This window comes from Martes martes, assembly GCF_963455335.1.
Source record: "Martes martes genome assembly, chromosome: 12".
In the NCBI taxonomy this organism is placed as follows: domain Eukaryota; kingdom Metazoa; phylum Chordata; class Mammalia; order Carnivora; family Mustelidae; genus Martes; species Martes martes.
In genome coordinates this window covers 4,171,368-4,186,106 of record NC_137900.1, presented here as the reverse complement: position 1 = coordinate 4,186,106, position 14,739 = coordinate 4,171,368, and the positions used below count along the sequence as shown (strand labels likewise).

General features: G+C 60.9%; 1 protein-coding gene across 1 annotated transcript in view; it reads left to right on the top strand.

Moving 5' to 3' along the window:
- Positions 1–7,708: 7,708 nt before the first annotated feature.
- The window catches only part of WNK2 (WNK lysine deficient protein kinase 2), a gene marked incomplete at its 5' end in the record, with an annotated part of 117,247 nt that continues 110,216 nt past the window's right edge, over positions 7,709–14,739 (top strand). The window contains one exon of the mRNA XM_080820797.1: positions 7,709–8,386. Within this exon, the coding sequence (XP_080676923.1) occupies positions 7,709–8,386 (678 nt within the window). The remainder of the gene's footprint in view (positions 8,387–14,739) is intronic.

The following is a 14,739-nucleotide window of genomic DNA, read 5'->3' as shown; positions in this document are numbered from 1 at the left end:
TGAGGCTTTTGTGTTCTCGTTCTGTTCCCTACACACCTCCCTTGTCCATTTTCCTGCCGGGTTATTGGTCTCTCTGATCTGAGGGAGCTCTCCTGCACTAAGGAAACATGTCCTCTGTCTTTCTCCTTTATGAGATTTTTGCCAGGCAGAGGCTCACATGACTAAATTTACCCATTTTCCATAAAGGCGGCCCACCCTCAACGTTCGTGGAGTCGTGTTTGTGAATTTACTACACGCAAAAGTTTATTTCTGACTTATAATTGTCAGTCGCCTCGCCTCCCAGGTCACTTGCGGGTGCGCACAAATCTGTGAATGTGGTCGACCCAAGCCGTGTGTGACCCCAGCCACATGTGACAGGTGACGCTCCGCCCCCTGGTCCAGCTCCCTGCCATGAGCCAGTGTCCTGGTCTCAATCTCCTTTCCATTAGGTTTTTTTTTTTATTTTTTTGTATTTTTATTTTTGCGCCTTTTCTTGGTGATTTTGCTGATTAAAATGGCCCAAGTGTCGCACTGACGTGCTGTGTGGTGTTCCCAAGCACAAGAGGACACGCGCTGGGGACAAGCTTCCCTCAGGCTCCAGCCAGGGAGCTTTGGGCCAAGCTCGATGTTGGTGAAGCAACAATACATATTTGATAACGCGTCTTAGAAACACATACGAAGGGGCGCCTGGGTGGCTCAGTGGGTTAAAGCCTCTGCCTTTGGCTCGGGTCATGATCCCAGGGTCCTGGGATCGAGCCCCGCATCGGGCTCTCTGCTGAGCAGGGAGTCTGCTTCCTCCTCTCTCTGCCTGCCTCTCTGCCGACTTGTGATCTCTGTCTGTCAAATAAATAAATAAAATCTTAAAAAAAAAGAAAAAGAAACACATACGTGAAGCTGCGCGTCAGAGAGTTGACAAAAATGTCACGTGCAACGGTTGAGACCCCTGACCCTGTCTCTCCCGTGGCTGTGGTGTTGGCAGTGACGCCGGAGAACACACGGGCTGTGAATAATGCGTCACCTGTGTACCCTAGAGCGAGCTGCCGCACTGCGTGCCTCCCGCGTGGAGACCCGTAGAGAAAGACGCCTTTCCGTTCTCCTGCTCCGTCTCCGCCTCCCTCGTGATGTGGCCCTTTTCCAGGGGGGCACCCTGGGCCTGGCGCCCCCAGACCCCTGGCCAGTGTTGGATGCGGCCCCAGGTCACCCGGGTGCCGCCTCTGTCTGAATGGACAGGCCCTCTCAGGGGCCCCCGCTGCCGTGAGTGCGGAGGGTGCTGGGAAACTCGTCGGCAGACAGCCGAGTTCCTGGCCGGCGGAAAAAGCCTCCTGTGCGTCATGGGCAGTGTGTGGCTCCCCCGGGCTTGCATGGGGGCTGCAGGGGACCCCTGAGTGCCAAGTGGTAACCCTGGGCAGAAGAGACCCCAGTGAGCCCTGCGACCCCAGTTGGCAGGACAATGTGTCTTGGCCACTGGTCAGATCCCGGCCTGGACAGTGATGTGGGCTCCAGCCGGAGGACCCCTGCCCAGCCTGTCAGGCAAGTGCCGAGTCGTGCCTCCCTGGTCTCCACCGTCCTCCTCCTCTCTGCTCCCTCCACGTGCCCCCCCACCGGCTCCATGACCCCGAGCACCTGGCCAAGACCCCAGGGCCTCTCTGTCCCCCTATGGAGATGGGGAGCGGGCGGCCCTCCTGAATCAGAGCTATTCCCCTTTCCACAGGCGGGTCCCACGGGCAAGGAGACAGATGCACAGGCAGGAGCCGGCCAGAGCGGAGGACAGCCCTTCAGCTGGTTCCTTCGGCATCCCCCACCCCAGCCCCGGGGAGGACTAACACAGGAGCTGCGCTCAGAGCCGCAACCCGTCAACCCGTGATGGGCTGAAGGTCACTGCCTGTGGGCAGTTCCAGGATTAGAAGGAAGCCCCTCCAGACTCGCTCTGTTCTCCGTGGAGCCCTCCTTCACGGCACGCCTCTGTGGGTCTGGGCACTTTTCCCGAAGTGGCGGCAGACGAGAGGGGGAGCTACCTCTCACCCTGCATGCAGGAAAATGCACAGAAGCAGAAGCACCCTCCGCTCCCTCCAGGCCACCCCGTGCTGCATCCCTAGGCGTGAACTCTCATCACTTCCTGGGTCGCAGCACGCTAGGAGGAGTCTCTAAGTGGCTTTGTCCTATGTAATCGTGTGGAGCATATTCTACCTGCCCATCTGCAGCTGCTAGGCATTCACAGCCTTCGTGACACCTTCCATAAACCACGCATCAGGGAGCATCTCTGGGCTTCTTTATCTGCACAGCTGGTCACTTCCTCCCTGTCAGTTGTCGGAAAGGGATTCCAAAGACAATCCACGGCAGGTTCTTCCAACAGAGGGGGCTGATGCTGGGTTTGGGTGCCCAGAGCCCAGCAGGGGCTCCACGGGGACCCAGGTAGCACTCTCAGGTGTGGACGAAGGAGGCTTGGAGCTTGGAGCAGAGGTAGTTCAGGTGTGCATGACCCCGGCAGTGGGGGATGCCAGCGGCTCCCCGGCGGGAAGGAGAGGTGTGACTGGTTCTGGGGGCCAAAGAGGCCTGATGGAAGCCCGCCTTCCTCCCGTCCGGTGGTTGCGACGGGAACCCTTCCAACCTCCCCCCTGCGCATACACCCACAGAGCCTAGCCAAGGGGGGCCGTGGGTCTCTCTGGGTGTGGGCAGAAGTGGGCGGGGGACACAGGCTGCAACAGCAGGGCCTGAGCTCCAGGGCCTCGCAGCGGGAGGTGCTGACAGAGAGGTCACAGGCGGGAGGGTTTTCAACACCTGTGTGACCCAGCACGTCTAAAGCCTCATTCTCTGGACTGAACTAAACTGGGCATATGACCCGGTGTTTGGTGTTAACCTTCCAGAGGAAAATTAAATAATAGCGACTCTGTTCGGGAGAAAAAGTTTCGAATGGCCATGGGCTATGGGATGGGCGCCTGCTGAGCATGTCTCGCATGGACAGCTGGCGGGCCACGCTTACTTAGTAGCACACAGGGATAGCTTAAACTTTTCTATTTCTATTTTTCCTGCCTTACACATTCCCCATAATGACTACATGCTCTTAAGAAAATCAGTGTCGGGACGCCTGGGTGGCTCAGTTGGTTAAGCAGCTGCCTTCGGCTCAGGTCATGATCCCAGCGTCCTGGGATCGAGTCCCACATCGAGTCCCGAGCTCCTTGCTCGGCGGGGAGCCTGCTTCTCCCTCTGCCTCTGCCTACCACTCTGTCTGCCTGTGCTCACTCGCTCGCTCTCTCTAACAAATAAATAAATTAAAAAAAAAAAAAAAAAAAAAAAGAAAATCAGTGTCTGTCACCGTGCAATGGAATATTATCTGGCCACGAATGGAGCAGAGCACGGATGCACGTTTGACTCACGTGGAGTGAGACGTGCTGAGCACAAGTGCGCGGTCAGAGATCCTGGCGTTGCATGACTCTGGGGACGTGGGATGTCCCGAACAGGCAAATCCATAGACAGCGGATTTCTGGCTGCCTGGGGCTTACATATGGGGGTGGGGGGTGAAACCTCGTTCTGGGGGTGAAGATGTGGTGAACGAGATGGTGGTGGTGTTTACAACATCTGAATATACCAAAGACCCCTAAGTCGTGCACTTTAAAAAAGTAAGTTTTAGGGAGTGTGAATTACATCCCAGTGCAACTATGATTGATTCATTGATTGACTGATTGCACACAGGAGCAGGGGGATGGGGGAGGGAGAGAGACTCTCAAGGAGATTCTACGCTGAGCACCGAGCCTGACACGGGGCTCGATCCTGGATCACTGGGATCATGACCTGAGCTGAAATCAAGAGCTGGAGGCTCAACCGACAGGGCTTCCCGGGTGTTTCCCAGTGCAAACTACTTTTTTAAACTACGTTTTAAAATTAGGGAGTAAAAGAAATGTTATAGAATTGTATTAATTACAAAAGAAGAAAAACAAAGATTATGTTGTAACCTCACATCCTCCATCAAGCAGGGAGGCTTTCCCGAGGGGCTGGGGCAGTAGCCCCACCCTTTCTCGTCCCAGCCACATGCACTTCACAGGGACCGGGAGCCCAAGCTTCAGAGGCCCACGTGGCTCCCACCCATACCTGTCTGCCCCTAGCACCTACCTTCAGGTCCTGAGAAGCCTGCCCTGCTCCTGTCCCTTCCTACTGCCTCCAGCTGTGGTCCCCCACCCCCACAGGACCTGAGATCCAGACAACCCACTCCAGCCCTGAGGTCTCACCTGGGGACGGGCCCCACAGAGGACCCCTGGTGGTAAGGGGCCACCTCCCTGGGCTGTGGTCTATGGCTGGGGCGGGGGCTTTGGGATGGGCTGGCTGCACTGTGTCTGACGACAAGACCAGCTACAGTCCCAGGCTGCTGGAGTCCACTCAGAGGCAGACTCACCCCAAAAGTACCTGGTGACTGGGCTTTCTGGGGGCAAGGCTAGACCCTGCTCCCCCTCGCGGAAGTCTTTGCTTACCACCATTACGTCCACCTACAGAAGAGCAGTGTGATGACACAGCTGTGTGGCCTGCTTGGGTCCTGACCCTGAAAGTAAGCCTCAGGTGTCCACAGGCCTGGCCAGGCAGGGGCACCAGGACAACCTGCACTTGAGGGGACCCTGGCACTGGAGTCTTGGGGAGCCAGGTTGGCAGTGGAGGGGAGGGGCACAGGTTTCTGCTCTGTGGCTTTGAGCAAGCTACTGAAATCGAAAAGTGTCTGTCCTGGGCCTCAGCCTACTCCTCTGTGACACGGAGGTAATCACACCCTTTGGCTGGACAGCCGTGGAGACCAGGGCTCCGGGCAGGGGAGAGACTCTGCCAGCACCAGCCAAGGTCAGGCAGTTTGCCGTGTCCAGCAGCCCTGGCTTGCGGGAGACTCAGGACCACCTGCAGAGCAGATGGGGTAGGGGGTGATGGCTCTCCCCATTAGAGCCGAGGCATGGAGGTTCAGAGGTGCCAAGTGATCTAAGGACAACCATGATTCTGGCAAAGTCCTGGTCCCAAGGTCTGTCCAGGGATCCCTCAGTCTTGCCCTTCCTGGGTGCTAGGACCTGCTCTTGAGCCCAGCCCAAGGGTCCTCACAAAAGAGGACTGTGACCTGTCTACTAGCTGCTTAGCCATGGAATCAGCAGAGGGAGTGAGCTCCCTGTCACTGGAGGCATGCCAGCACAGTTGCCTGAAGCCAACCCTAAGGGCTCAGAGAGCATTTGTACTCAGGGACGGGTTCTCCCCACTCCCCCACAGCGATTTGGGGGTACGCTGCCAAGCTATGCATATATGCCAGCTGGGGATGGACAGAGCCTGCAGGTGACACTGTGAACATCCAGCCATCTCCTCCATCACCAGACAGGCATGATGCTTGCTCCCTGCGAGTGAAGCCAAGGAAGAAGGGAGGAGGCCAGATGGCCTCGAGTCTGTCCACAGCACACTTAGCTCTACCTCTTCTCAGTTTTCCCTTGGACAGGACTGGGTGTGCCCAGCAAGGACAGGCTTGGGACTCTGGGCGTCCTCCAGGACTGAGTCTTGGAGGAACAGGCAATCTTTCCACGTGTGTGAACTAGGATGGCCAGGTAGGCTCTGTGGGGGATACTGAGGCTTGCTACAGCAGGACTCACCCAAGGTCATGCAAATGCCAGAGCAAGTTCAGGTGTGTCCAGACTCCAGACAGAAAGATTCTAAGCAGCCCCACCTCGGCCTGGCCGGCCCCCGCCCTCAGAAGTCACGCCCAGATCCCTGCCTCGAAGGGCCTCAGGCTAGTGGAGCTGGTGTTGGCTGTTGTCCCTTCTTTGTCTGGGCTCTGGGCTGGACACAAGGTAGATGTGACGACTGCAAGGTATATTCGGAAGGCATGTACCAATCACCCAGCCCAGCGCCAGCACGCCGTGAAACCATTCTCCGAGGGGAGAAGCCCTGATCTGTGGCATCTGCCCATTTCCACCATGCAAATGCTCCCAGCACCACAAGGTGTCCCTGGGCAGAGCTGGGAAGGGATGTCAGTGCTGGAGAACCGGTTGTGACAGGTTCCAGCACTTGGGAAGTCCTGAGGCTCTGGGGAACGGGGCTGGGCACACCTCCCCTGTAACTGTGATGGTTTGAATCCCATGAGTTAGTTTGTGCCGGGAGCTTGGAGCCCATGGGCACCCCGTGTGTTGGATGGCATTCCAGACCCAAAGGCAGCACCAAGGTGGGAGCCGCTGGGCATCTCCCCTGGAGCTGCCTCCCCGTGCCTTTGTTCCCTCACCTCATGGCAGCCACGGGGTCACCACGACTAGATGGAGGAGTTCAGGGGCTGACAGGGCTCAGAAACGAACAGTGAAGTCTTTCTTTGCCGTATGCCACCTCCCGGCAAGAAGGTTCAAGATGCCCAGGAGAAGGTCTTATTTGTGGTAGTCCAGAGGAGAAAAGGGGAGACGGAGGATGACGTAAAGGCTCCCAGGGGGAGGGGGCATTTCACAAGAAATGCGAAGAACACTGTGGGCCCAGGGCCTCCTGGAAGCCTCTTAAGGGCCCTCTCTGGTGACATCCCAGGGCAGCCTCTGTCATAGAAGCTCTGGGATTTAGGGGAGATAACTTTTATCTCAGGGCCTCCCTTTGCTCAACTGCAGAGTGGGTGTGATGATCACGGTACTCCCCTTCCTGGCAGTGAGGTCCCCATGAAATGACAGGGGGAAAGGACACCCCAATCCCTCCAGGCTTGCCTCCGGCTGCTTTTTGAGGGTTGGGGGGACCACCAGCCCTGGGCCCTCGCCTTCTACCCGCCCATTTTGCCCTGGCTGAGAGGTCTGACGCGCCTGCTGGGACAGTTGAGGAGGTGATGCTGTGTCCCCTCTCGGGGACCCTCCGCGGCCAGCAGCCTGCGGGTCATTCCTGAGCCTGGGGTTCAGGAGCGCCGCCGCCGCCGCGGGGCCGGGCGGGGAGCCGGAGCTGCGAGCCCGCCCGCAGGTGGCCGCGCGCGCCCACGGCCAGGTGGGCGTGCCAGGCCCCGCCCCGCCGCGCCAGCCGGGGGCGGGCAGCCGAGGCCCCGCCCTCCCCGCGCGCCGGGTCGGAGCCGGTGCCCGAGCGCAGCCGCACGGAGCCCGAGCAGCACGCGGGAGCGCGGCCCCGCAGCGGACCGGCCGAGGGAGCAGCGCGGCAACCCGGCCCGGAGAGAGGACCCCGGCCCCGAGAGCGACTCGGTCCCCGGCCGCGGACCTCGGCCACCGAAGCGCGGCCTCGCCCGCCTCTCCCGCCCCGGCCTCCGGGCCGCGGGCATGGACGGCGCCCGCTCGCCCTGTGAGTGCCGAGCCCCCCGCCCGCCGCCTTTGTGTGCGCGCCGCGCCGCCGCAGCCCCCTCCCCGCGCGCCCCTCCTGCGCCCCGGGCCGCGTCCTTTGTGGAGCAGCCGCCTGTCCAGTGCCTCCCTCTCTCCGACCTCCCCGTCCCCTCTGCGAGCCCGCCCCGGGGACCCCAGGGACAGCCCGGCAGGCCCCTTTCCCGGGGCTAGGCAGGGCGCGAGTGCCCCTCCCCCGGCCTCCACCGCATCCCGCCCCCGGAGGGGGGGAACCTAGGGGCAGCCCCAGCAGGCGTCCTCCCCTCCCCTCCCCGCCTCTAGGTCTGGTTTGCAGACCCCTCCCCCGGGGCAGTCCCGCAGGCCCCTCCGCGGCCGGGGGCGGGCGGGGCGTGAGCCGACACGGCGCTGTCTCATCCGCGGCCGGGCAGGTGCGGCGGGCCGGCGCTCACGCGGCCCGGGTGTCCTTGCCCGCAGAGATGGACGGCGATGGCGGCCGCCGGGACGGCCCCCGCGCGCTGACGGAGGCCGGGCGCGGCGCGGGGCCCGCGGGCATGGCGGAGCCGGCGGCGGTGCCGCGGGCGCGGGCGGCGCGGCCCGGGCCCCAGCGCTTCCTGCGGCGCAGCGTGGTGGAGTCGGACCAGGAGGAGCCGCCGGGCCTGGAGGCGGCCGAGGCGCCCAGCGCGCAGCCCCCGCAGCCGCTGCAGCGCCGGGTACTGCTGCTCTGCAAGACGCGCCGCCTCATAGCCGAGCGCGCCCGCGGCCGCCCCGCCGCCCCTGCAGCTCCCGCGGCCGCCGCGCCGCCCGGCGCCCCCGCCGACCCCGGCCCCGAGCCCGCGGGCGCTCAGGAGCCCGGCCCGGACCCCGCGCCCTCGTCCCCCGGAGGCCCCGGCGAGGAGGCGGCGGCGGCGGCGGCTGCGGCGGCCGCGGGGCGGGAGGACGCGGCGGCGCCGGAGGCGAGGCCGGAACCTGGGCGCACACGCCGGGAAGAGCCCGAGGAAGAGGAGGACGACGAGGACGACCTCAAGGCCGTGGCCACCTCCCTGGACGGCCGCTTCCTCAAGTTCGACATCGAACTGGGCCGCGGCTCGTTCAAGACTGTCTACAAGGGCCTGGACACGGAGACCTGGGTGGAGGTGGCCTGGTGTGAGCTGCAGGTGAGGACGCCGGCCGCAGGTGGGCGGTGGGCGAGCGCGTCCTGGCGCAGCCTTGCACCTGTGCGGGGCCGCGCGTCCGGCCCTGGGGGGCGGCCGCGCGTGTCCTTCTCTGCGTGCGCACGGCCTGTGTGGTCGGGGTCGGACCTCCCAGCGTGTGGCGGTGGAGTGCGGCACGGTGTGGGTCCCTGCTGAAGAGTGGGCACTTGGAGGGCGTGTCCGTCGGTCTGGCTGTACCCTCCAGGTGGTGTGTATGGGAAGCGGCAGTGTGGGGGCCGCTCTGGAGTCTTTAAAGGTGTGGGTGCCCCCTCTGAGGATGCTAGAGGAGACGCTTCTGACCCGTGGTCTGTGTGAGGTGGGGCCGCCCCTGGCCTGGATGCGGCAGGGGCCTCTTGGTTTCTCCCAGGGCCCATTGCTTCACAAAATGGTTGTGCGGGAGGTCTTAAAACCAAGTCATACAAAATGCGGGCAGGATTTCTTTCTTTTTTTCTTTCTCTTCCTTCCTTCTTCTTCCTCTCTTTCTTTTTTCCTTTTTTTCTTTTTTTTTTTTGATGCAAAGGCGCTGGACATGCATTTTTCATAACCTTGCCCTCACGTTGGCTGTGTCAGCCCCAGCCCTGGAAGATTATATAAACCGTAACCCGAGCTGCCTGGGCCGGCCGTGGAAGCCAGGACAGTGCCTGTCGGAGAGGGTGTTTACGGGCCCTCCCTCGTGGGCGGGGGGTCAGCTGTCAGGCATGGGGCTGTCCTGTGCGGAGAGCTGGCTGCGCGGGTGTAAGCCTACCCCAGCACCCCGTCAAGTTAGCAGGGCCTTCCAGGCCTGGCGCAGGGCGGCCGCCGTGCTGCGGGTTGCCTGCCTTCTTGACCCCCAGACTGACTTTGGTTGCTCTATCCTCTGGGCTCCTGCAGTGTGGCCTGCATGGGTGCGAGTCCCCCCACCCCCCGATTTGGTGGGTGTCGACCTGTCCTTGGCTTTTCTCCAGAGACAGAGAGCTCCAGAGGCCACCCCTTCCTGCAGTCCTTTGGTTTTGCGGTGGCAGTGTGGAGTTTTCTTGGCAGGCCTGGTTGGTGTCCTGTGGAGCCCTTCAGGAGGGACTGAGCTCGCCTTCCTTGTGGCTGTCACTTCTTGGCCCCCTGCGGAGGGGCGGCTTTGGGAGTTTGTGGTCTTGGGGCCCCCGGCATCACCGCTGCGTGGGTGAGGGAGTGAGCTGGGCATCGCTGCCGCATGGCAAAAGGAGGACCGGAGAGGAGCGGAGGACCCCAGGGTTTGGAGCGTGGCCCTGCACCTTTCCTTCCCACCTTCTCCCTCTCGCCAAATGACCCGGCGTGGCGCTGTGGGCACCCGCGGGTGCAGGGTGGTGGGCGGGAGCAGGGGAGTGGCTGTAGGCGGGACCCAAGGTAGCCCTCAGCTGTGATGAGGCATTGCAGGCGCACGTGACCCTCAGAAAGGTTTTTCGTTCCCATTCCCTGTAAGGCAAGGCAGGCAGCTCTGCCTCTGGCTCCCTGAGCAGATCATAGGCCTGGAGCTTGGCTGGCGTCCAGGGGTCTCTTATGCCTGGACTCTGGGAGGTAGTGGGAAGGCTGAGGAAGCCTTCCCATCCGTCTGATGGCAGTTCTTGAATAGGAGTTAGTGGGAGCCCCCGTTGGCGGGAAACTGTCCTTGTACCTCTCCCAGCGACGGGGCAACGAACGCTTCCTCCGGTTCCATGGGCAGCATCTGGGGCCAGCTGCCTCTGTAGGGCTGGTCTGAGATGGGGCCTGGAGCAGCAGGACAGTGGCCTCCCGCTGGTGTCCTGCTGCCTCCCCACCAACCAGGAGGCTGATGTTTACCCCGTTCAGTGCTGAGGACCCCCAAGGTCACCATCTAGGACACAGGTGGTGGGAGGGCGAGGGGAGAGTGTAGCATTATGGGAGGAGGCCTCCAGCCTGGCGGGGCCATCCTTGGTGGAGGTGAGGGTTGGGCCTCGGGGACCCCTGTGCACCGAGAGAGGACAACAGGTGGCCTCTTGGCTCTGTGCCAGGGAAGGAAGGTGTTTCCTCCCGCACGGTGTGGAGATGGCCAATCTCCCTCGGCCCCCAGGATTGCTGGGTATCAGGGACCCCAGTGGAGGGCGGGTCACTGGGAGTGTTGCCTTCAGCATGGGGAGCTTTGCAGGGTTCTCCTCACCCTTTGACCTCCCCTTCCTCAGCCCCCAGGAGTGTCTTGGCTGGCAGCTTTGGAATATCCCCAAACCCACTCTCCAAAGTCTGTTTCCTTCTGCCCTCAGGATGCTGGGGGGGGGCGGGGCATTGGCATCTGCTGGCCTCTGCCGGAATGGAGGAGGGCTCCCCTACTTTTCTCCCAGGGTGCCCTGCCCGAGGGGGTAAAGGCTGCATCTCTAGATCCAATAAGTCTGCCTTGCAGGACGAAAGATTTCTGTGATGTCTGATTTTCTTCCATAAATTCGTGTTGGAAGGGCTTTGCAGCAAGACGCATCACCTCCTGAATTCTCTAGTCGGCCGGAGCTCGGAATGATGATTTTCTGGGGAAGCCATTTTAAAGTATCACTTCCCTGTCTTTCTTCTTTTGAATGAACTTTTTTGTTCGGCCACCAGAATGTGTCCCGATAGCAGAGGGAGAACTCCCACGCAGAGCTCTGCCCTTGCTCCTGTGCATGTTTCCCTTGTCCCCGTGGCTGTCCTCAGCTGGCTTCGGGCCCGTGTGGACCCGTCCTGGTGTTGGGCCAGGTCTTGACCACCGACAGTGTCTCGGGTGTGTGAGGGCACCTTTTTCCCCGCCGTGCCCTTTGAGCTGGCGTGGGCCCCCGAGGAGACCTGGCTGGCATCTGGAGGCCGTGTTGGAGGTGGGCTACTGGCCTTTCCTGGGTCACCCCACTCCTCTGGTGTCTGCCTCAGGATCCTGGAGAGCCTTGGTTTCAGCCCCCTCCTGTCCATGGCTCCCTGCCTTCCGGGAAGATGGGGTCTCCATGTAGAAGGCTTTGGGAGCTGCTGTTGGGGGGCTGGGCACTGCCTCGGTGAGGGGGGGAGGGGTAGCGGGGACCATGTTTCCTGTGCTGGGGTTTAGGCCCGCGTGCAGGGTGGGGGTCATCTGCTCAGAGCACTCATGGGGCCCTTGTGGGGCTGGGCGCATCCTAAAGAGTGCTGAAGAGCTACTGTGGGGGGCCCCGCCTGCCAGGGCCAGGTTCCCAGACCCCGAGGTGCTGTCCTGCTGCTCTGCTTTGCCCAAAGGTGATTGGGCTCCTGAGGGCCAGGCCCGGCCTGAGGAGTGACTTGCGGACATGGGCACCAGGAGACTTCTGCCGTCCCCTTTGTGTGGTCACGGGGTTACTGTGTGCTCCTGACCGGCCCGCACCCTGGGAGGCTCGTCGCAGGTGGGTGTGCATGGTCTCCTCGATGTGCGTGGCCCCGTGGGGTCTCCTGGGGCCGGGCGGCCCGTCTCTGCAGGCGCTGGGCTGGTACATGACCGGGCGGGCCCACCACTGCCGTTCACAGGCTGGAGACGTATCGGGGTGCTGGGCAGCTTCACATGCGAGGTGCTCAGGTCCCCTCAGGGGCCTTGTCTGCTGTCACAGTGGCCTCAAGCAGCCTGTCCTGGGGGCGGGGGCCCCACGCGGAGGGGACTGTGCTTGCTTGCTGGAGTCCGGTGCATAAAGCTCCGTTTCTGGAGCCGTTTCCCGTGCCCCGCCCCTCCTGGTTCTGGTTTGCTTGCCTGAGAGACCCGAGTGGACGGCTCTCCCTTTCCCTGCCTTTGCATCAAGGGCGTGGTGTGCTGGCGAGGCCGGCATGGTTGGCCGTGATAGGTGAGCATGCCCAGCTGTGGGTCACCTTTGGGGGTGTCCTGGATGCTGCAGCTTGTTTCCTGCTGGAAGCAGGAGTTCCTGGTGCTCAGTGTGTGCCTTTTGGGGCACTCTCTGGGGTCCTGGCATCTGGGGCAGTGGACTGAGCCTGATTTGGGCCTGACTGCCAAGTAATGTGGGCCCCAGGATGAGGACCCCAGACTTACTAGTGTGACTGGCTGGCGGGCTTCCCCTCAATGTCACTTCCACGTCGTGCCTTAGGCTTACTGAGGTGTACGAGGTTTGCAGGTGGGCTGTGAGCAGAACGGTGGAGAGGAGAAAAGGTGCTAAGTGGTGTTCCAGAAGGAGGTGTTCCAAAAGGAGGTGTTCCAGAAGGTTCTGGATGCCAGGTCCCCGTTAACGGTGTAGTGGCCTTTGTTCAGTGGGTGCCCTGGTTCCAGCCTGGGGTTACCACAGTGAGCAGGGCAGACCACATTGTAGGGGGAGAGCCCGGTGTTCATGGAAGAGGGGTATTTTCTAGAAGCCTGCAGGAGGTAAGGCAGTGAGTGTGTGGAGAGGCCATCCTGTGGTCCTGGGCTGGCAGGGCCGGCCTTGTGCCTGTCACTCGCCTTCTAGAATGGCTCGGACTTGTGCTCCCATGCGTGGCCAGAGGCCTCTCTTGGGGCCTGTGGCTCGGGCCAGCGTTAGGCTGAAGCTGGATGATGCCCAGGGTGAGGACATGGAGCTTCAGGTCACCTCTTCGAAGGAACAGAACTTGACCCGGTCTGCAGAGGTTTGGGCTGTGCGCCTGGGTCTCCTTTGCCATCCGCTTGGCTGAGTGAGGAGGTGGAAACTGGCTTCTGCCTGAGGGGCTGGGAAGGGGCGTTCAGGAGCCTTGCAGCCAGACGGGCCCCCTGCCTGGTGTGCACGAACACCCCAGAGCAGGGCCCCCACTGCATTTGGACCCCAGACCCACAGCTTCCCGGCCGGGAGGTCTTGGGGAAGACACCTGCCTTTGTGAGCCTTGGTTTACCTGTTGTGCAGTGGGGCTGGTGCTAGCCGACCGTCACGGGGTCGTGGGAGCTGTCGACACGTGTTGGGCACTGAGGGCAAAGCAGAGTGATGCTCCCCCTGCACTTACGTGTGGAAAGAGAGGCCGAAGTGGAGAGCCAGCTGGCGCCCGGGGAGCACGGAGGCCCGCGGGCAGGAGCGGGCCCCCGTGTGTGGGGGGGCCCCAGGTGCAGGCATGCGGGGGCCTGTGCTCTGCCCCCGCACCTGGCTGCCGCCGGTTCATCATCTGAGTGGCCGATGAGAGAAGGTGTGAAGCAGCGGCCAGAGTCTCTGAGAAGCAAGTTAGGAGCTGCCTCTGGCCTCCGACGAGCGAGGGGCTGTGTTCTGGGCGGACGGGTCCCGCGAGGGTGGCTCAGGACCGGAAGCTCCGCCCGTCGGAGGCTGGAACCGGAGGCTTGGCTGCAGGTTTTCTCACTTCAAATAGTTTTCAAATCCGGTTCTGTTCCCCAGAGGGATGCATTCTAAGATTTTCCGGACTACATGATCACTGCCTCTAATTTACGTCAGCTTTCTTTAAATACATGTGAAGTTTTTTGGAAAAGAATTAAAGAAAGGAGACAAGGACAGTGCGTTGTTGGCGAGAGTAGACCAGTAGTTCAGTGCGGCAGAGCAGAGAGCTTGGGGACAGACCCACGTAGTGGAGTTCACCGGCCTGCGACGACGGAGCAGAGGCAGCTCAGAGGGGCAGACACATTCTCTGCGGCAGACGGTGCTGGAGTCACTGGACGTCTCCGCACAGAAAAGTGAACCCACACACAGACCTTACTCTTTCCACAAAAATTAACTCAAAATGGGCCATAGATCTAACTGTAAAATGCAAAACTTTGAAACTCCTAGAAGGTGACAGAGAATCTAGGTGACCATGTGCTTGGCAATGGTTTATTTTATTTTACTCTGTTTTATTTTATCTAAATTCCAGTAGTTAATGTACAGTGTGACATCAGTTTCAGGTGTGCAGCACAGGGATTCGGGCCTTCCGTGAACACTCGGTGCTCATCACGACAAGGGCCCTCCTTCATCCCCATCACCTGTTTCCCCAGCACCCCCCCACCCCCGGTGCCGTCAGTGTGTTTTCTGCAGTCCAGAGTCCATTTCTTGGTTTGTCTCTTTTTTTTCCTTTGCTCACTTGTTTTGTTTCTTAAATTACACATATGAGCGAAATCATGTGGTATTTCACTTAGCATAATACACTCCAGCGCCATCGATGTCACTGCAAATAGCAAGATGTCGTTCTTCTTGATGGCTGGGTAATATTCCATCGTGTAGCTACACCACGTCTTCTTTATTCATTCGTCGGTTGATGGACACTTGGGCTCTTTCCATAATTTGGCTATTGTAAATAATGCTGCCGTAAACGTCCAGGTACATGTAGCCCTTTGAATCAGTATTTTTGTATTCTTTGGGTACATACCCAGTAGTGCAATCGCTGGGTCACAGGGCAGCTCTGTTTTTAACTTTTTGAGGATCCTTCGTGCTGTTCTCCACAGTGGCTGCGCCAGTTTGCGTTCC